This window comes from Bufo bufo, chromosome 3 (assembly GCF_905171765.1).
Source record: "Bufo bufo chromosome 3, aBufBuf1.1, whole genome shotgun sequence".
Taxonomy (NCBI): Eukaryota; Metazoa; Chordata; class Amphibia; order Anura; family Bufonidae; genus Bufo; species Bufo bufo.
In genome coordinates, this window is record NC_053391.1 from 187,109,651 (window position 1) to 187,132,469 (window position 22,819).

General features: G+C 43.2%; 1 protein-coding gene across 1 annotated transcript in view; it reads left to right on the plus strand.

Moving 5' to 3' along the window:
* F5 (coagulation factor V) overlaps positions 1-22,819 on the plus strand; it is a 158,402-nt gene that overhangs the window by 78,226 nt on the left and 57,357 nt on the right. Inside the window, exons 14-16 of the mRNA XM_040423826.1 lie at positions 9,770-10,513; positions 14,176-14,350; positions 21,155-21,391. Coding sequence (XP_040279760.1) covers positions 9,770-10,513; positions 14,176-14,350; positions 21,155-21,391 — 1,156 coding nt within the window. The remainder of the gene's footprint in view (positions 1-9,769; positions 10,514-14,175; positions 14,351-21,154; positions 21,392-22,819) is intronic.

Below are 22,819 nucleotides of genomic sequence, written 5' to 3' on the forward strand. Positions count from 1 at the left end.
TTGTTGGACCCTCGCTACCGGTCCAAAATGGGGGCCTTTTTTACACCCGCTGAGAGGGAGGACAAATTGAACTACTATAGAGACATCCTATGTAATTGAATGATTTTCCTAGTCTATGACGTAAAGTCATGATTTTATTAAAGACACGGAGGCAAGTATTGCATCTCTTTCTTTGCTGAAAATCCACAGCAGCAAAGAAGAGTAACCAAGGTAACATACAGAAACACCCCTAAAGGTAACCCTTCCCACCAACTAGTCCATAAATAGGCCCTCTTTAGTGACATCTTCCTCTTTCTTTGTAAAACTGTAGAACCAACGGGCCCCAAACGAGACACTGGAACTTCTCAAACCGGTGAAACTCCAATGGGAGACAACCATAACGCTGATCCAAACTGTAGTGACAGTCGTGGAACGTGCAGGTATAGGATTTTAAGGAACCACTCCGGAATCAGGGATCTCAACCTAAGGAAAAAAGGAGAACAAAATGCGTGGTAATTGCACGGCAAAATAAACCAATAGTAGTAATATCATAACTGTAGCAAAGTTTGGCAAGATACAGCTTACATAATAACATAATCTAATCAATAACATAATATATATATAGTGAAAACCCAGAAAGCCGGGAGGGGCCGGGAGGGCAATACTCGCCTCCGTGTCTTTAATAAAATCATGACTTTACGTCATAGACTAGGAAAATCATTCAATTTTATAACAAGACATGGAGGCTCATATTGCAAGTTTAAAGCGGTGAAATAACCGAAGAAAAAGCGTGAGGACTAGGTCTGAAATAAAAATCCCTAAACGTAGAAGCCCTGGACCAATCCGCCAATCTCAAAATATCCTCCAGACGGGCTCCAGAGACTGCCATAGACGTGGCAGAAGCACCCCGAACCGAATGGGCTGTGAAAACCGAAGTATCGATGCCCGCGAGAGACAGAATCCACTTGACCCAGCGAGACAGGGTAACACTGGTGACCGGAGCGAAAGGTCTACGAAAGGAAATAAAAAGTTGTGGAGAGTCCGCAGGTCGCAGGGATGAAGTCCGTGAAAGGTACTCCCTGAAACATGAAACCGGACAAACCGCAGGAGACTCAGGAAAGGCAGTGTAGGAGACCGATTTAATACTGGTTTTGGTACGGCGAGAAATGTTAAAAGATACCCCCTCCGGGGTAAAGGAAACCGCGTCAAAGTCCAAAGCGCGGACATCAGAAACCCGTTTACAAGATACTAGGCAAAATAAAGTGACGAGTTTCGCCGAAAGCTGACGTAGAGAATGATCCGAATTAAGAGGCCAATGAGAAAGGAAATCAATGACCAAAGACACGTCCCACAAAGGCCGAATCGTTCGCTGGCAGGCTGGAGATGCGATTTTTTTTAACCCCTAACAGGTATATTAGACGCTGTTTTGATAACAGCATCTAATATACCTGCTACCTGGTCCTCTGGTGGTCCCTTTTGTTTGGATCGACCACCAGAGGACACAGGTAACTCAGCAATATGTAGCACCAAACACCACTACACTACACCCCCCCCTGTCACTTATTAACCCCTTATTAACCCCTGATCACCCCATATAGACTCCCTGATCACCCCCCTGTCATTGATCACCCCCTTGTAAGGCTCCATTCAGACGTCCGTATGATTTTTACGGATCCACTGATACATGGATCGGATCCGTAAAAAACATACGGACGTCTGAATGGAGCCTTACAGGGGGTGATCAATGACGGGGGTGATCACCCCATATAGACTCCCTGATCACCCCCCTGTCATTGATCACTCCCCTGTAAGGCTCCATTCAGACGTCCGTATGTTTTTTACGGATCCACGGATACATGGATCGTATCCGCAAAACACATACAGACGTCTGAATGGAGCCTTACAGGGGGGTGATCACCCCATATAGACTCCCTGATCACCCCCCTGTCATTGATCACCCCCCTGTAAGGCTCCATTCAGATTCCGTATGTTTTTTACGGATCCACGGATACATGGATCGGATCCGCAAAACACATACGGACATCTGAATGGAGCCTTATAGGGGGGTGATCAATGACAGGGGGGTGATCACCCCATATAGACTCCCTGATCACCCCCCTGTCATTGATCACCCCCCTGTAAGGCTGCATTCAGATGTCCGTATGTTTTTTACGGATCCACGGATACATGGATCGGATCCGCAAAACACATACAGACGTCTGAATGGAGCCTTACAGGGGGGTGATCACCCCATATAGACTCCCTGATCACCCCCCTGTCATTGATCACCCCCCTGTAAGGCTCCATTCAGATGTCCGTATGTTTTTTACGGATCCACGGATACATGGATCGGATCCGCAAAACACATACGGACATCTGAATGGAGCCTTATAGGGGGGTGATCAATGACAGGGGGGTGATCACCCCATATAGACTCCCTGATCACCCCCCTGTCATTGATCACCCCCCTGTCATTGATCAACCCCCTGTAAGGCTCCATTCAGATGTCCGTATGTTTTTTTACGGATCCACGGATACATGGATCGGATTCGCAAAACACATACGGACATCTGAATGGAGCCTTATAGGGGGGTGATCAATGACAGGGGGGTGATCACCCCATATAGACTCCCTGATCACCCCCCTGTCATTGATCACCCCCCTGTAAGGCTCCATTCAGATGTCCGTATGTTTTTTACGGATCCACGGATACATGGATCGGATCCGCAAAACACATACGGACATCTGAATGGAGCCTTACAGGGGGGTGATCAATGACAGGGGGGTGATCACCCCATATAGACTCCCTGATCACCCCCCTGTCATTGATCACCCCCCTGTCATTGATCACCCCCCTGTAAGGCTCCATTCAGACCTTTTTTGGCCCAAGTTAGCAGAAATTATTTTTTTTTTTCTTACAAAGTCTCATATTCCACTAACTTGTGTCAAAAAATTTAATCTCACATGAACTCACCATACCCCTCACGGAATCCAAATGCGTAAAAATTTTTAGACATTTATATTCCAGACTTCTTCTCACGCTTTAGGGCCCCTAGAATGCCAGGGCAGTATAAATACCCCACATGTGACCCCATTTCGGAAAGAAGACACCCCAAGGTATTCCGTGAGGGGCATATTGAGTCCATGAAAGATTGAAATTTTTGTCCCAAGTTAGCGGAAAGGGAGACTTTGTGAGAAAAAAAAATAAAAAATCAATTTCCGCTAACTTGTGCCAAAAAAAAAAAAATTATATGAACTCGCCATGCCCCTCATTGAATACCTTGGGGTGTCTTCTTTCCAAAATGGGGTCACATGTGGGGTATTTATACTGCCCTGGCATTTTAGGGGCCCTAAAGCGTGAGAAGAAGTCTGGGATCCAAATGTCTAAAAATGCCCTCATAAAAGGAATGTGGGCCCCTTTGCGCATCTAGGCTGCAAAAAAGTGTCACACATCTAGTATCGCTGTACTCAGGAGAAGTTGGGCAATGTGTTTTGGGGTGTCATTTTACATATACCCATGCTGGGTGAGATAAATATCTTGGTCAAATGCCAACTTTGTATAAAAAATGGGAAAAGTTGTCTTTTGCCGAGATATTTCTCTCACCCAGCATGAGTATATGTAAAAAGACACCCCAAAACACATTGCCCAACTTCTCCTGAATACGGCGATACCACATGTGTGACACTTTTTTGCAGCCTAGGTGGGCAAAGGGGCCCACATTCCAAAGAGCACCTTTAGGATTTCACAGGTCATTTACCTACTTACCACACATTAGGGCCCCTAGAATGCCAGGGCAGTATAACTACCCCACAAGTGACCCCATTTTGGAAAGAAGACACCCCAAGGTATTCCGTGAGGGGCATGGCGAGTACCTAGAATTTTTTATTTTTTGTCACAAGTTAGCGGAAAATGATGATTTTTATTTTTATTTTTTTCTTACAAAGTCTCATATTCCACTAACTTGTGACAAAAAATAAAAACTTCCATGAACTAACTATGCCCATCACGAAATACCTTGGGGTGTCTTCTTTCCAAAATGGGGTCACTTGTGGGGTAGCTATACTGCCCTGGCATTTTAGGGGCCCGAATGCGTGAGAAGTGGTTTGAAATCAAAATCTGTAAAAAATGGCCGGTGAAATCCTAAAGGTGCTCTTTGGAATGTGGGCCCCTTTGCCCACCTACGCTGCAAAAAAGTGTCACACATGTGGTATCGCCGTACTCAGGAGAAGTTGGGCAATGTGTTTTGGGATGTCATTTTACATATACCCATACTGGGTGAGATAAATATCTTGGTCAAATGCCAACTTTGTATAAAAAAATGGGAAAAGTTGTCTTTTGCCAAGATATTTCTCTCACCCAGCATGGGTATAAGTAAAATAACACCCCACATTGCCCAACTTCTCCTAAGTACGGCAATACCACATGTGTGACACTTTTTTGCAGCCTAGGTGGGCAAAGGGGCCCACATTCCAAAGAGCACCTTTCGGATTTCACCGGCCATTTTTTACAGATTTCGATTTCAAACTACTTCGCAAGCATTTGGGCCCCTAAAATGCCAGGGCAGTATAACTACCCCACAAGTGACCCCATTTTGGAAAGAAGACACCCCAAGGTATTTCGTGATGGGCATAGTTAGTTCATGGAAGTTTTTATTTTTTGTCACAAGTTAGTGGAATATGAGACTTTGTAAGAAAAAAATAAAAATAAAAAATCATCATTTTCCGCTAACTTGTGACAAAAAATAAAAAGTTGTATGAACTCACTATGCCCATCAGCGAATACCTTAGGGTGTCTACTTTCCGAAATGGAGTCATTTGTGGGGTGTTTGTACTGTCTGGCCATTGTAGAACCTCAGGAAACATGACAGGTGCTCAGAAAGTCAGAGCTGCTTCAAAAAGCGGAAATTCACATTTTTGTACCATAGTTTGTAAACGCTATAACTTTTACCCAAACCATTTTTTTTTTTTACCCAAACATTTTTTTTTTTCAAGGACATGTAGAACAATAAATTTAGAGAAAAATTTATATATGGATGTCGTTTTTCTTGCAAAATTTTACAACTGAAAGTGAAAAATGTCATTTTTTTTGCCAAAAAATAGTAAAATTTCGATTAATAACAAAAAAAGTAAAAATGTCAGCAGCAATGAAATACCACCAAATGAAAGCTCTATTAGTGAGAAGAAAAGGAGGTAAAATTCATTTGGGTGGTAAGTTGCATGACCGAGCAATAAACGGTTAAAGTAGTGTAGGTCAGAAGTGTAAAAAGTGGCCTGGTCATTAAGGGTGTTTAAGCTAAGGGGGCTGAGGTGGTTAATAAAAGAATCGCCAAAAAGGAGCCCTTGAGTATCCTTGCCGGCTTCAGTTAAAGCCATGTTGGCCAGCTTTGGCTCTATCTTCATGAGGATAGCCTTCCTCCTCTCAATCGCAAGGGAAGTATTTACATTCCCTGCAACGCAGATGGCACGCTGCACCCATCCTCGGAGCTCCTCTGGGTCTATCGGCGTGCTGTCCGCCCTAGCAGACTCTGCCAAATCAAATATCTTAGTAAGGGGTCCTAAAATATCCAGGAGCTTATCCTGGCAAGCACTAAGTGCGGAATCTAGGCCCCTGTGGGTGTTAAATCCTGTCTTGGCCAGAAACTGGACCATTTTAGGGTCCACATTAGGGGTCTCACAGACCTTATTAGGTATTAAAGGGCGTGGGCATTCGGCCCTTAACTTATTACGAGTCTCCTTACATAAGAGCGTTCTAATCCTGGCCTCTAAATAATGGGCCACATGTGGTGCGGGGATCCACTCTGCAGACCTAGGATGGTGCAGACTATCAGGATCAAAAAGGGGTTCCCCTGTAGGATCCGTAAGAGAGGCAGAGCCTAAAGGTGCAGCACCTGCGGCCCCACTAGTAGAAGGCCGAGACAAAGGGACGTCATCGTCCACCTCAGGATCCACCATAGCGCCCTCAATCTCATTATCTGAACCACCGAGGTGGTAACCCAAAGCCTCCTCATCAGACTCCATCTCAGAGTTCGAACTAGGCTCTGGCTGAGCGCGAGCAGATTTCCACGGACGCGCCTTTTCTGCCTGGCGTGGACAGGCTCTCTTATGTGTGCTGGGCACGCTATCATTCACTAGATTTCTGGAGGCAACAGTATCAGGTGGAGGAATGCGGGGAGGCCCCAGAGGGACAAGGGCCTGTGATATGGATTGAGAGATAATAGAGGACATAGACCCCATAGCTGAAGCAATGGCCTGGGAGATTGATTGTTGCAAGGCCAAGGCCTGGGCATCCGCCGAGGGCATAGAAACAGCCCCAGGAGGAGTAGGGGAGGATCCCTGAGTTATGGCAACTAGAGAACTGACCGGTACTGAGGGGTTAAAGTCGGCAGGATGCGACATGGTTGACACACTGAAGGGAGTTAGTCACTCCTGAAGGGGAAAAGCTAAGATGAGGGAGACAATGAGACCACAAACCGCACTGCAGGGGGTAACACAGAAAATGACGACCGAGAACACAAGAACGGCCGCGAAACGCAGAGGGTACATGCCCCCAACCCCTCCGGACCAATAGGAAGGGAGTAAGAGCGGGCGCCACCCCCAACGAAGGTGCCACCCTGGGAATTAACTCCCGAGCGATGCAGGGACAAAACCAAGATGGCGTCCGAAATCTCGGAACTCGCAAGATCTCGGGCGCAACAAGAACGAACGGGCTGCTGCTTTGGAGGCGCCGACAGAGGAACGATGGCGCCGAAAACCCCCACCAGACAGGTGAGGACGAATAGAAACAGCGGAGCGAGGTGAAGGGAAGAGAGGGGCAAGGCGCCGGCGGCGCAATATGGCAGAGGAGGATGAGGGAAACCGGAAGGGTAAAGGAAAAACTGCGTCAAACAAAAATATAAATATAAGACAAAAATACCACAAAAACCATAAAAATAAGATTCCAAATAGAACCAAACTAAAAGGAGGGGAAAATTAAGGTAAACCCAAAACTATTGGGGAAAAAATACCATATGAAAGTAACTATAATGACAACACTAGAATACCTATCTGCCATGGAGCAGCAAAGAAAGAGGAAGATGTCACTAAAGACGGCCTATTTATGGACTGGTTGGTGGGAGGCGTTACCTTTTAGGGGTGTTTCTGTATGTTACCTTGGTTACTCTTCTTTGCTGCTGTGGATTTTCAGTAAAGAAAGAGATGCAATATGATCCTCCGTGTCTTGTTATAAAATCAGTTGGCCGCTGCCTATCTGCGCCATCGTCCATCCTCTTGCAGGTCTGACCGGGGGGGGGGGGGGGGGGGCTTTTTTTGCTCTCGTTCCACTGCCATGGCTGTATGTGAACGAGCGATCACAATAGGGATCCCTCGTTCTCATACTGTGGAGGAGATCACTGAACAAGCCACCGACTGTCTGGATAGGTCATCAGTATCTGATCGGTGGGGGTTGCAGCCGCAGCCTTTTTCCTGCTTGCCAAGCACAGTGCAGTAAATTGTACAGCGGTTGTGCTTGGTATCACAGCTCAGACCCATTCACTTCTATAGGGCTGAGCTACGCCTAGGCCACGTGACCAATGTACGTGTCGTCACATGGCCTAGGGAACGCTGAAAGAAGGCCGCTGCACTACTGTGAGTGCCGCTGCCTTCTCAAACAGCTGATCAGCGGGGGCCCCAGTTGTTGGACCCCCACCAATCAGATACTGATGACCTATTCAGAGGATTATTTAAGTCTCAGAAAACCCCTTTAAGTTAGGCCTAGTTCACACGAACGTTTTTTTTTGCTAGTGTACGGGCCGTTTTTTAGTGTTCCGTATACGGTCCGTATACAGAACCATTCATTTCACTGGTTCCGCAAAAAAAATGGAATGTGTTCCGTATGCATTCCGTTTCCGTATTTCCGTTTTTCTGTTCCGTTGAAAGATAGAACATGTCCTATATTTGGCCGCAAATCACGTTCCGTGGCTCCATTAAAGTCAATGGGTCCGCAAAAAAAACGGAACACATACGGAAATGCATCCGTATGTCTTCCGTATCCGTTCCGTTTTTGTTCAACCATCTATTGAAAATGTTATGCCCAGCCCAATTTTTTCTATGTAATTACTGTATATGCCATACGGAAAAACGGAACAGAAACGGAAACACAACGGAAACAAAAAACGGAACAACGGATCTGTGAAACACGGACCGCAAAACACTGAAAAAGCCATACATTCGTGTGAACTAGGCCTAAGTCAGTTCGTTTGGATAGCATTGTAATCACTTACTCTATCCCTGATTTTGGCAAAACTTTGATGCTCATAACATTAATCCTTCAAGGGGTTGAACAGGATTTTACAAGTGGCCTGTCCCGATGGCTGGATGCTGGATGCCTAGCTGTTCTTCAGTAGCTCTGGTGCCAGAAGTACACAGTTCCGTCTACTGTGTAGGCCATCACATATAACATTCTGGACAACCAAATGAAAAAGGCCTTATCATGGGGATAATTTAAGAAAAAATTTGTTGGCTCTCACAAAAAATAAGCTGAATATAACTGACATAACTGAAAATGGTACAAAAAGGTCAAATAGTTATGCACCAATTATAGAAATCACAGAACATGCCCAGTACATCTCCTTTGAGTTTCCCTGTTGCTAAGATGATTTCATCACCAGAGAAACATACAATGAGGATGCCTGGCCCTCTCAGTCAAGGGAAGAAGGGGTAGGGGGGATGCCAAAGTCAAGAAAGTGGAGGAGCACCAGGGGGCTAGGGCCCACCCCTTGGTACATTGAAGCCCTAATCTGCATATAGATTCGAACTAAGATATCTCATGAATCGTGCAACAATTTTTAGCTAGAAAGGTATTGTTTTAATCTGCAGGATCAACCCTACAAGGCAGTATGCCTGGTTTAACAGAGTTGAACCTGCTGACAAAATAGTTCAGTTTAGGCTACATTCACATGAACATATTGTGTTTCCGTGTCCGTTCCTTTTTTTTTGCGGATAGGATGCAAACCTATTCATTTCAAAGGGTCTGCAAAAAATGCGGACAGCACACAGTGTGCTATCCGCATCCGTATGTCCGTTCCGTAGCCCCGCTAAAAAAATAGAGCATGTCCTATTCTTGTCCATTTTGCGGACAAGGTTAGGCATTGTTACAATGGATCCGCAAAAAAAAACAATTGCCATACGGACTTCATCCATTTTTTTTGTGGATCCGCGACTTGCAGACCGCAAAACACATATTGTCGTCGTGTAAATGTAGCCTTATTCTGAGTCTTTAGTTGGGTCAACTGACCCTAATGTTTTAAAGGGAACCTGTTACCGGGATTTTGGGTATAGAGCTGAGGACATGGGTTGCTAGATGGCCGCTAGCACATCCGCAATACCCAGTCCCCATAGCTCTGTGTGCTTTTATTGTGTAAAAAAAACGATTTGATACATATGCAAATTAACCAGAGATGAGTCCTGTATGTGAGATGAGTCAGGGACAGGACTCATCTCAGGTTAATTTGCATATGTATCAAATCGTTTTTTTTTTTTACACAATAAAAGCACACAGAGCTATGGGGACTGGGTATTGCGGATGTGCTAGCGGCCATCTAGCAACCCATGTCCTCAGCTCTATACCCCAAATCCCGATGACAGGTTCCCTTTAACTAAAATGAATGGCCATCGTCTGCAATCATTTATGAAGGAGGAATAAAACTGGATGGATCAGCAGAAAAAATAGCTAGGAAGGTTTATTACATGAGCCACTATAGGATATTTACTGGTCCTGTACATTAACTCATCATAATTACTTGTTTTTCTTCAGTGCCCATATATTTGAAGATATCATCAAAAATATCTTTCTCAATGAACAAAATGAAGAAACAGATGCTAAAGAGAGTGAAAACGTAATCCCTAATGAAACTGTAGAGAATCATTTTGAGGATCTTCAAAATCAATCCCTTCCGACAAGTAACGTGACAGTAAAAAAAGTCAATAATACCGATGTTAAACAAAATAAAAAACGGTATTTCAAAAGGATGGATATGTTTCAAATTGACCAAAATGCAAATCAGACATTGGTTGTTAAGTATCTCAGAAGGAAAAAAAAAGTGGTAAAGATGAAAGAAAAAAGAACCGCTGTGAATGGCCAAACCAGTGAGCAGGGCTATAAGAAAAATGGGACCTTATTTGATGAAAACATGGCGCCAAATAATTCTGTACACAGTGATGTAAGGAATGGGACATTTACTCCAAGAGGGTTTAGTCCAAGAGGATTCAATCCCCATGAACGCAAATCCGAAATTGTAATTGGAGTATCCAGAGGAATGGATGGTAATTATGCAGAGTATGACCATGATGCAAGCTTCCTCACTGATGAAGAGAAAATCAAACCTCAATATATTTTATATGAAGAACCATATAAAATAGAGACAGAGGATGATGTAAACCGCTACACTAACCCAGATAGGATAGTAGAAAATTTAATGCGAACCTCAAAAGGAATGAAAAGGAATTACTATATTACAGCTGAGGAAGTACAGTGGGACTACACAGGAGGCTCAAGAAGGTACAGATCTTTGTTGTGTTCCTTCTCAGTTATAATTATTTGCTACAATGTGCCCATAGCTATAATGTTAATTGTCTCGTATTGCATCATTGCTATGAACAATTGAATTTCAAGTACATGGTGGCTATTGTTCCTCTCGAATTAAAAGGACAGAACCAGATACAGTGGTCCCTCAAGTTACAATATTAATTGGTTCCGGGACGACCATTGTATGTTGAAACCATTGTAGCTTGAGTCTATAACTCTATGAAAAACTAGTAATTGGTTCCAAAGCCTCAAAATGCCATCCCAGAATAAGAAAATTGATGTTTTAAGAAAAATAAGCAGATAACCAAGACAGATAAAATAAGTCTTTACATATAACTGCCAGTAATAGAAGCTGTAAATGACTTTCTATGGTGAGGGCAGAAACTTCTTTGGGGTATTGCATAGTACATACAGTCAGGTCCGTAAATATTGGGACATCGACACAATTCTAAAATTTTTGGCTCTATACACCACCACAATGGATTTGAAATGAAACAAACAAGATGTGCTTTAACTGCAGACTGTCAGCTTTAATTTGAGGGTATTTACATCCAAATAAGGTGAACGGTGTAGGAATTACAACAGTTTGTATATGTGCCTCCCACTTGATAAATAACCAAAAGTAATGAGACAGAATAATAATCATAAATCAAACTTTCACTTTTTAATACTTGGTTGCAAATCCTTTGCAGTCAATTACAGCCTGAAGTCTGGAACGCATAGACATCACCAGACGTTGGGTTTCATCCCTGGTGATGCTCTGCCAGGCCTCTACTGCAACTGTCTTCAGTTCCTGCTTGTTCTTGAGTCATTTTCCCTTCAGTTTTGTCTTCAGCAAGAGAAATGCATGCTCAATTGGATTCAGGTCAGGTGATTGACTTGGCCATTGCATAACATTCCACTTCTTTCCCTTAAAAAACTCTTTGGTTGCTTTTGCAGTATGCTTTGGGTCATTGTCCATCTGCACTGTGAAGCGCCGTCCAATGAGTTCTGAAGCATTTGGCTGAATATGAGCAGATAATATTGACCGAAACACTTCGGAATTCATCCTGCTGCTTTTGTCAGCAGTCACATCATCAATAAATACATGAGAACCAGTTCCATTGGCAGCCATACATGCCCACGCCATGACACTACCACCACCATGCTTCACTGATGAGGTGGTATGCTTAGCATCATGAGCAGTTACTTTCCTTTTCCATACTCTTCTCTTCCCATCACTGTGGTACAAGTTGATCTTGGTCTCATCTGTCCATGGGATGTTGTTCCAGAACTGTGAAGGCTTTTTTAGATGTCGTTTGGCAAACTCTAATCTGGCCTTCCTGTTTTTGAGGCTCACCAATGGTTTACATCTTGTGGTGAACCCTCTGTATTCACTCTGGTGAAGTCTTCTCTTGATTGTTGACTTTGACACACAAACACCTACCTCCTGGAGAGTGTTCTTGATCTGGCCAACTGTTGTGAAGGGTGTTTTCTTTACCAGGGAAAGAATTCTTCGGTCATCCACCACAGTTGTTTTCCGCGGTCTTCCGGGTCTTTTGGTCTTGCTGAGCTCACGGTTCATTCCTTCTTTTTAAAATTGTTCCAAACAGTTGTTTTGGCCACACCTAATGTATTTGCCATCTCTCTGATGTTTTGTTTTTTCAGCCTAATGATGGCTTGCTTCACTGATAGTGACAGCTCTTTGGATCTCACCTTGAGAGTTGACAGCAACAGATTCCAAATGCAAATAGCACACTTGAAATGAACTCTGGACCTTTTATCTGCTTATTGTAATTGGGATAATGAGGGAATAACACACACCTGGCCATGGAACAGCTGAGAAGCCAATTGTCCCATTAATTTTGGTTCCTTAACAAGTGGGAGGCACAAATGCAAACTGTTGTAATTCCTACACCGTTCACCTGATTTGGATGTAAATACCCTCAAGTTAAAGCTGACAGTCTGCAGTTAAAGCCCATCTTGTTCTTTTTATTTCAAATCCATTGTGGTCGTGTATAGAGCCAAAAATTTTACAATTGTGTTGATGTCCCAATATTTACGGACCTGACTGTACATGTACCAGAAAAATAAAATGGACTGGTGTCCAAAGGAGCAGCTCCTCCTGGCAAAGACAAGGGGAAGTACAGAGAATTTAGTACCACGGAGGACATAATACAAAACCAATAAAGGTGTTTTACCAGTGAAATGGCCATATTGATTGGTTGAATTTGAATGTGGGGCATTATGCAGTATGCTGAGTCTGGTTGCAATTTACAATGGCCCAGGAAAAGCCATTGTAAGTTGAAAATATTGTATCTTTAAACCATTGTATATTGAGGTATTACTGTATACTAAAATATAATGTTTAATACTCAGTGTCTTATGCTGACACATTAGATAGCTGTAGCCTGAATGCTCTTAGGCCTCTTTCACATGGGCGTTGCGGGAAAATGTGCGGGTGTGTTGCGGGAACACGCGCGATTTTTCCGCGCGAGTGCAAAACATTGTAATGCGTTTTGCACGCGCCTGAGAAAAATCATGCAAGTTTGGTACCCAAACCCGAACTTCTTCACAGAAGTTCGGGCTTGGGATTGGTGTTCTGTAGATTGTATTATTTTCCCTTATAACATGGTTATAAGGGAAAATAATAGCATTCTGAATACAGAATACATAGTAAAATAGCGCTGGAGGGGTTAAAAAAAATAAATAAAAAATTTAACTCACCTTAATCCACTTGATCGCGCAGCCCGGCTTCTCTTCTGTCTTCATCTTAGCTGTGTGCAGGAAAAGGACCTGTGGTGACGTCACTCCGGTCATCACATGATCTTTTACCATGGTGATGGATCATGTGATGGACCATGTGATGACCGGAGTGACGTCACCACAGGTCCTGTTCCTCCACACAGCTAAGATGAAGACAGAAGGAGATGCCGACTGCGCGATCAAGTGGATTAAGGTGAGTTAAATTATTTTTTATTTATTTTTAACCCCTCCAGCGCTATTTTACTATGCATTCTGTATTCAGAATGCTATTATTTTCTCTTATAACCATGTTATAAGGGGAAATAATAATGATCGGGTCTCCATCCCGATCGTCTCCTAGCAACCGTGCGCGAAAATCGCACCACATCCGCACTTGCTTGCGGATGCTTGCGATTTTCACGCAAACCCATTCACTTCTATGGGGCCTGCGTTGCATGAAAAACGCAGAATATAGAGCATGCTGCGATTTTCACTCAACGCACAAGTGATGTGTGAAAATCACCGCTCATGTGAACAGCCCCATAGAAATGAATGGGTCGGGATTCAGTGCGGGTGCAATGCGTTCAACTCACGCATCGCATCCGCGCGGAATACTCGCCCGTGTGAAAGAGGCCTTACAGTTAAAAGGGGAACCAGCTGTTGCTGGGAGAACAAGGTATAAGTCAAGTTGAAATCCAACAGACCAATACTTCAGGCTGTTGTCATACACATTAGATGGTGGGCTGGAATTGGTGGGTTTATTTGGTGGGATAGCCTCAAATCATGTCCTGTTGGGATACTTTAGGTCTGCAGTTAAGAAAAACTGAGCACTGAATGCAGTTCACAGGTTGCATCCTACAAAAGTCAATGTATAAAGAACTAAGCAAATTAGTTTGTTTTTTCCCCCACAGGAACCAAGTAAATGAAAAACATACTGGTGAAACAAGGCAGACCATGTACACAAAGGTTGTATTTCGAAAGTACCTCGACAGCACTTTTACAAAACCTGATGTAGAAGGTGAATATGAAGAACATCTTGGCCTACTTGGACCTATCATTAGAGCTGAAGTTGAGGATGTTATCCAGGTAAGAAACCAAGGGAGGAATTTATCATTCCTGCCATGCCAGATTTAACAAAGGGGGCACGGGGAGGGTGAAGTGTGGGCTGGGCCATCAGCACTGGCTTATTTATCAATATTTATACCTGACAAGGTATCCAGCAGCGCAGGGCCCATCAAGACATAGCATTTTCCTGTCTTGATAAATCAGGGCCCAAGGTTTATAATTGTTGTAGACCAGTGCTTCTCAATCAGGTATCCCTGGAACCTTGGGATTCCTAGACCATTGACCAGTGATTCCCATGAACACGGCAACATTATATAACTATTCCGGGTCTCTGAGCGCCGAAGCAGGAACTCTTATTCTAATCTTTAGAATTAAAGCATTTAGAAATAGTAATAAATCTACACTAGGCATGCTCAACCAGCGGCCCTCCAGCTGTTGTAAAACTACAACTCTCACAATGCCCTGCTGTAGGCTGATAGCTGTAGGCTGTTCGGGCATGCTGGGAGTTCTAGTTTTTCAATAGCTGTAAGGCCGCAGGTTGAGCATGCCTGATTTACACAATTCTAAGCAATTATTTAAATGCTGACAAGACAGCGATCAGCTCACTGAAGGATCAGATTACATAATGCCTATAGATATCTATGAAAAGGAGTGAGGTGAGGAAGAGTAGTGAACTACATAGAAAGAGAGAGTATTTAAAAAGACAGACACATGTGTTGACCATAGAAATCTATAAAGAGGGAAAGAAGAATGAGCCACTTTAGAGAGAAACAAGGCATTTTTCTCTGATTAGATATATTACAAAGTTACTTATATTCACCTATACTATTGACTTAAAGCGAAGTTTGTTGAAATGTCAGGGACCATTTAACTTTATATATTTACTTTGATAGCATGCTTTTGTAGGAGTAGGAGCGTGAAATTCCACTTAGATTTTCATGAGGCTTTCCCTAGATTTTCACATCGATTCTGCACCAAAAACCACGTGTGTTACTTGCGGATCCTGTAATTGGCTTTATCCAAACACAATGGTGGCTTGACCAATTTAATTCCACTTGGGGCCCACTCTTACATATGATCTGTAAAACGTAACTTTTATCTTTACAAAGAGGTTGGCCGAGAGGGTAAGAGGGGAGGAACGGTGATATCTATAAAGCAGGGAATGACGGTGTGCACGCGCCATAACCCCATGCTCCCCTGACGACGACGCACCTGCGACGAAACATGTCAGGAGGGCTTGCGCTTAGTTTTTAGAAACAGCTGATAGGAAGGGACCATATTACATGGCTACAAACAAATCGCGGAAGGGGATGAAATAGAATGAATGTGTAATAGGGAAAGCAATAGCAGGCAGGGCAAAGCAGCAGCCGCAGACTGCTTGTGTGTGTGGTCATATGTAGCAAAGTGTTGTTTGTTGTTACCACCCGTGATACGATACCTAATGGATGGAACCTGAGAGATAGTATATGGAGATACATTTGTCTCCTTGTAACTGGCAACAAACCATTAAAAGAACAAAACCTGCATGAGACATCACAGAGCAGGCTAATGCCTCATTCACACGCCAGTGTTTTGGTCAGTGATTTCCATCTGTGATTTTGAGCCAAAACCAGGTGCATCTCTAAACACAGAACAGATGCAAATCTTTACCTTATACCATATGTCTGTGGTGGCTCCAATCTTGGTTTTGGCTCACAATAACTAATGGAAATCACTGTCCAAAACACTGACGTGTGAGTAAGGCTTAAGTAAGCTACATCAAGTAGAATAGCCGAATGAATCCCAGACTCCTGTATATATATAAATATTTATTTACAAAAAAAAGTGTTATCTAGCACTAAGGTGTATACCTCTGAGATATAAGGAGGATCCCAAAAGTGGTAAAAAGGTCATAAGCACATGAGTGGTAAAAAAAACAGTTTAAACAACATAATAAATAAAAATCAAGAAAAATAAAATAATAATAATCTAAAGTCATAAATATGAAATAGCTTCTTGAATCATGCACACAAACAAGGCCGCAGCCAGTCTGTGAAAATAGCTCAAAATACAGTATAAGGCCTCCTGCATACGAACATATTCGTTTTGTTCCGTGCATTGGGGACCGCAATTTGTGGTCCCCAATGCACGGCCAACCTTCGTGCAGCCGCCGGGATGGATCCAGACCCATTCAACTTGAATGGGTCGGCATCCGTTCATTCTGCAAAAAGATACAGCAAGTTCTGAGTGCACACGGAACGGTGCCCTTGTATTGCGGATCCGCATATGCGGTCCGCAATACGGCAACGGGACACCTACGGTCGTGTGCAGGAGGCCTAAGGGTCCCAAAAATCAGCTGATTTTCCTTTTCATTTGGTCACTTTATTGTTTATTATTATTGTTTTGTGGTTTAGTTTGTAAAAATACAAGTTACTTTTTACAGGTGATATGTAAGAGTGGGCCCCCAGTGGGATTAAATTGGTCAAGCGACCATTGTGTTTGGATATTACAATATCCCTAGTACCCAATCAAAGTTTCTGTTATGTCATTGGTTTTGTCACAGATTTGAAATTCCACTCTTTGCATTGTGGTTTTTGTTATTGATTTTGATGCTGATTTGCCCCAGATCTCACCCTTTCCATTACAAAGGATGAAATCTGCGCTTAAAGTTTGCACAAACAATTGAAATGCAGCAGATTTCAATTTCTGCTCAGAAAACTTCTGTACCCTGCACATTTTCTACATGAACATCCGCATGTATGATGCACTATGTGTAGGAGCTTACCAAGACAGATTCATACAGCTTCTATTAGTAACATAGTAACATAGTACATATGGCCGAAAAAAGACATTTGTCCATCCAGTTCGGCCTGTCACCCTGAAAGTTGATCCAGAGGAAGGCAAAAAAAAACAACCCTGTGAGGTAGAAGCCAATTTTCCCCACTTTAGGGGAACCAAAAATTCCTTCCTGACTCCAATCAGGCAATCAGAATAACTCCCTGGATCAACGACCCCTCTCTAGTAGCTATAGCCTGTAATATTATTACACTCCAGAAATACATCCAGGCCCCTCTTGAATTCCTTTATTGTACTCACCATCACCACCTCCATCACCACCTCCTCAGGCAGAGAGTTCCATAGTCTCACTGCTCTTACCGTAAAGAATCCTCTTCTATGTTTGTGTACAAACCTTCTTTCCTCTAGACGCAGAGGAGGTCCCTTCGTCACAGTCCTGGGGATAAATAGATGATGGGATAGATCTCTGTACTGACCCCTGATATATTTATACATAGTAATTAGATCTCCCCTCAGTCGTCTTTTTTCTAAAGTGAATAACCCTAATTTTGATAATCTTTCAGGGTACTGTAGTTGCCCCATTCCAGTTATTGCTTTAGTTTCCCTCCTCTGGAGCCTCTCCAGCTCTGCTATGTCTGCCTTGTTTACAGGAGCCCAGAACTGTACACAGTACTCCATGTGTGGTCTGACTAGCGATTTGTAAAGTGGTAGGACTATGTTCTTATCACGGGCATCCATCCCCCTTTTGATGCAACCCATTATCTTATTGGCCTTGGCAGCAGTTGATTGACACTGTTTTTTGCAGCTTAGTTTGCTGTTTATTAAAATTCGTAGATCCTTTTCCATGTTAGTGTTACCGAGTGTTTTACTATTTAGTATGTACGGATGACTTGCATTATTCCTTCCCATGTGCATAACTTTACATTTGTCAGTGTTAAACCTCATCTGCCACTTATCTGCCCAAGCCTGCAATCTATCCAGATCCCTCTGTAGTAGTATACTGTCCTCTTCAGTGTCAATTACTTTACACAGTTTAGTGTCATCTGCGAAAATTGATACTTTACTATGCAAGCCTTCTACAAGATCATTAATAAATATATTGAAGAGAATAGGGCCCAATACTGACCCCTGAGGTACCCCACTAGTGACAGTGACCCAATCTGAGTGTGTACCGTTAATAACCACCCTCTGTTTTCTATCATTGAGACAGTTACTTACCCACATACAGATGTTTTCTCCCAGTCCGAGCATTCTCATTTTATATACTAACATTTTATGTGGTACAGTGTCAAATGCTTTGGAGAAGTCTGCCGCTAGTGTGAAACTAGCCTTAGGGTGTGCTTCAGAGAGATAAGGGAGCAGCATCTCCCCTTCAATATGTAATTTATATGAGCAGTCTTTTATGAGAACTACCATGCTCTTGATCCAATTATGTTGCAGGAGTACCTGTTGCATTTGGTATTAGTGGACAGTTCTAACTGTATTTGTATATACAGTCAGGTCCATAAATATTGGGACATCAACACAATTCTAACATTTTTGGCTCTATACACCACCACAATGGATTTGAAATGAAACGAACAAGATGTGCTTTAACTGCAGACTGTCAGCTTTAATTTGAGGGTATTTATATCCAAATTAGGTGAACGGTGTAGGAGATACAACAGTTTGCATGTGTGCCTCTCACTTGTTAAGTGACCCAAATTAATGGGATAGAATAATATAACTCAAACTTTCACTTTTTAATACTTGGTTGCAAAGCCTTTGCAGTCAATTACAGCCTGAAGTCTGGAACGCATAGACATCACCAGACGCTGGGTTTCATCCCTGGTGATGCTCTGCAACTGTCTTCAGTTCCCGCTTGTTCTTGGGGCATTTTCCCTTCAGTTTTGTCTTCAGCAAGTGAAATGCATGCTCAATCGGATTCAGATCAGGTGATTGACTTGGCCATTGCATAACATTCCACTTCTTTCCCTTAAAAAACTCTTTGGTTGCTTTTGCAGTATGCTTTGGGTCACTGTCCATCTGCACTGTAAAGCGCCGTCCAAAACACTTCAGACTTCATCCTGCTGCTTTTGTCAGCAGTCACATCATCAATAAATACAAGAGAACCAGTTCCATTGGCAGCCATACATACTCACGCCATGACACTACCACCACCATGCTTCACTGATGAGATGGTATGCTTAGGATCATGAGCAGTTCCTTTCATTCTCCATGCTCTTCTCTTCCCATCACTCTGGTACAAGTTGATCTTGGTCTCATCTCTCCATAGGATGTTGTTCCAGAACTGTGAAGGCTTTTTTCGATGTCATTTGGCAAACTCTAATCTGGCCTTCCTGTTTTTAAGGCTCACCAATGGTTTACATCTTGTGGTGAACCTTCTGTATTCACTCTGGTGAAGTCTTCTGTTGATTGTTGACTTTGACTCACATACACCTACCTCCTGGAGAGTGTTCATGATCTGGCCAACTGTTGTGAAGGGTGTTTTTTTCACCAGGGAAAGAATTCTTCGGTCATCCACCACAGTTCTTTTCCATGGTCTTCCGGATCTTTTGGTGTTGCTGAGCTCACCGGTGCGTTCCTTCTTTTTAAGAATGTTCCAAACAGTTGTTTTGGCCACGCCTAACGTTTTTGCTATCTCTCTGATGGGTTTGTTTTGTTTTTTCAGCCTAATGATGGCTTGCTTCACTGATAGTGACAGCTCTTTGGATCTCATCTTGAGAGTTGACAACAACAGATTCCAAATGCAAATAGCACACTTGAAATGAACTCTGGACCTTTTATCTACTCATTGTAATTGGGATAATGAGGGAATAACACACACCTGGCCATGGAACAGCCGAGAAGCCAATTGTCCCATTACTTTTGGTCCCTTAACAAGTGGGAGTCACATATGCAAACTGTTGTAATTCCTACACTGTTCATATGATTTGGATGTAAATACCCTCAAATTAAAGCTGACAGTCTGCAGTTAAAGCACATCTTGTTTGTTTCATTTCAAATCCATTGTGGTGGTGTATAGAGCCAAAAATGTTACAATTGTGTCAATGTCCCAATATTTATGGACCTGACTGTAAATTAGAAGTACAAGCGAAAATAAGAAACTTTGTAGCATATGCCTCTTCCTCCACTTATGAGACACATCTTCACTCAACCCAGAAAGGAGATAGAATTTCATCTTCACCTGAAGGATTAGATTACACTTACTGCCCATAGAAGTCTTATTTAGAGGGAAGAGGCAGAGAGAAAGGAACAGACACACAGAGGCACTGTTGCTTCTAGTAAATATCTCTCTCACAGCATTATACCCCATCAACTGCTGTATAATGTAATCAAGCCACTGCTTCTAAGGGTACTTTCACACTAGCGGCAAGGAACTCCGGCAGGCTGTTCCGGCGGGTGAACAGCCTGTCGAATCCGTGCTGCCGCTAGTGCACGTGTGCCCTTGGACTACCGCTCCAGCCCCATTGACTATGATGGGGGCGGGCTGAAGTTCCGGTGGCAGCATGGCAAACATACAGAGAGGTGGCCGGAATAAAATTACGATATGTTGTAGTTTTATTCCGGCCGCCTCTCGGCATGTTTGCCGTGCTGCCGCCAGAACTCCGGCCTGCCCCCATTATAGTCAATGGGGCCGGAGCGTACCTCCGGCAGCACGCGTGCACTAGCGGCAGCATGGATCCGGCAGGCTGTTCACCTGCCGGAACAGCCTGCCGGAGAAGTCTGCCGCTAGTGTGAAACTAGCCTTAAGGTGTGCTTCAGAGAGATAAGGGAGCAGCATCTCCTCTTCTTTGTGTTCTGTGTATGGAAGATATCATAGCATCCAGGCTCCGCCCCATAACTCAGTAAAAACAGACAATTTGCTGTGGATACTTTAAAGGGGTAAACTTGTGATACTGTAAAGGCTGAATGCAGGTCATATATTGTCCAGAAATAGTGTTATTCCTCATGTACACACATGACAGGTACAGTTAAATTCCATATAGCATTACACATATCCTTATTGTAATGCTTCACACTTTTATGTTTTCTGTCTTATGTCTGTAGGTAACTTTTAAAAATCTGGCATCAAAGCCGTACTCCATTCATGCGCATGGAGTGTCTTATGAAAAGTCGTCAGAGGGCTACGAGTATGATGATGAAACTCCAGATTGGCTGAAGAAAGACGGTGTTGTGCAGCCTCAGGAATCCTATGTCTATGTTTGGTATGCCACAAAGCAGTCAGGACCTGAGCCAGAAGGCTCTGCATGCAGAACATGGGCCTATCACTCAGGTGTTAATGCGGTAAGGAATGTATATAATTAACATATCGTGTCATAGAAGATTGTTCAGAGACACCACACTCCACCATGACCACCTTCAACATTGAATTCAGAACATGGAAAGCTATAGATTATTTTTGTCTCCACTCTGTGCCATCTATCTAATCTAATGTAGTCTGTATTAGGTCTATGCATAGGTATATGTAAAAGTATGTCACAGGACAGGAATAGAGCACATGGACTGTGCTGCAGGGGCATGCATAAGTGTGTGGCCGGATAGGAGGAGTTCTACTCACAGTTCTAATGCTACCTGGGCTCGTGGAGTGATGTGGAAGGGTGCACATTTCTTCGCTTCAGGGCACACTCTGGATCTGGGGCTCTCCTGCCTGATGATGGTTGATATGACCTTGGTGTTGACAGTGTTGAGGTTCTAGGCAGGGTCTCGGTTCGTGACGCCAATACTTTGCAGTGTTGTGGTTCAAGAAGCAAAGATAAGGCATTTGTGCAGCAGAACAAATCTTTACTGAGTAATTCAAATGCAAACTGAACAGGACAGTTTTAGTCTGCAATAGGCTGGTAGATGTTCACAAATGTACCTTTCCACAGCTACAGATGACACGAATGAGCATATAGTTAATATGCCAAAGTGCCTCTTTAAAGTGCACTTCTCTAGCTACCTTTGAAATAACTATTTACTTTAGGCAATGCAACAAACTGGGCAGTCCCCCTAATAGCAGGCTAAGTACTGCCCCTTTTTTGAACAGGTTGCTGTACTTAGAGTACCCATCCACAATGTCCACCTTGAGATGTGCGTAGTTCTCATAGAGATTATCAAGCGTTTTAAATTCAGGTATTCAGGCACCAGAAGAAAACTCCTGAACATATGTGCCGTAGAACCAGTAAGTCCTGTTTAGACAGATTATCTCTGCTGGACTTTCACTATGCCTCTCTTTTACATATGGCCTGCTGTTGTAGATGTCCTTTTCTGGCCTTGCCCTGGTCGGTAGCTGTTCTAGGACAGGAGGGTCTGTCAGCACTATATTTTTGCATCTGCTGTGTTTGCTGTCTTCTAGACTCTGACTAGAATGTTTTAACTTCTCCTATCTGCAGGTGATTCTCAATAAATTAGTATATCGTTAAAAAGTTAATTTATTTGCATAGTAACATAGTACATAAGGCCGAAAAAAGACATTTGTCAATCCAGTTCGGCCTGTCATCCTGCAAGTTGATCCAGAGGAAGGCAAAAAAAAATAATGTGAGGTAGAAGCCAATTTTCCCCACTTTAGGGGAATAAAAAATTCCTTCCTGACTCCAATCAGGCAATCAGAATAATTCCCTGGATCAACAACCTCTCTCTAGTAGCTATAGCCTGTAATATTATTACACTCCAAAAATACATCCAAGCCCCTCTTGAATTCCTTTATTGTACTCACCATCACCACCTCCTCAG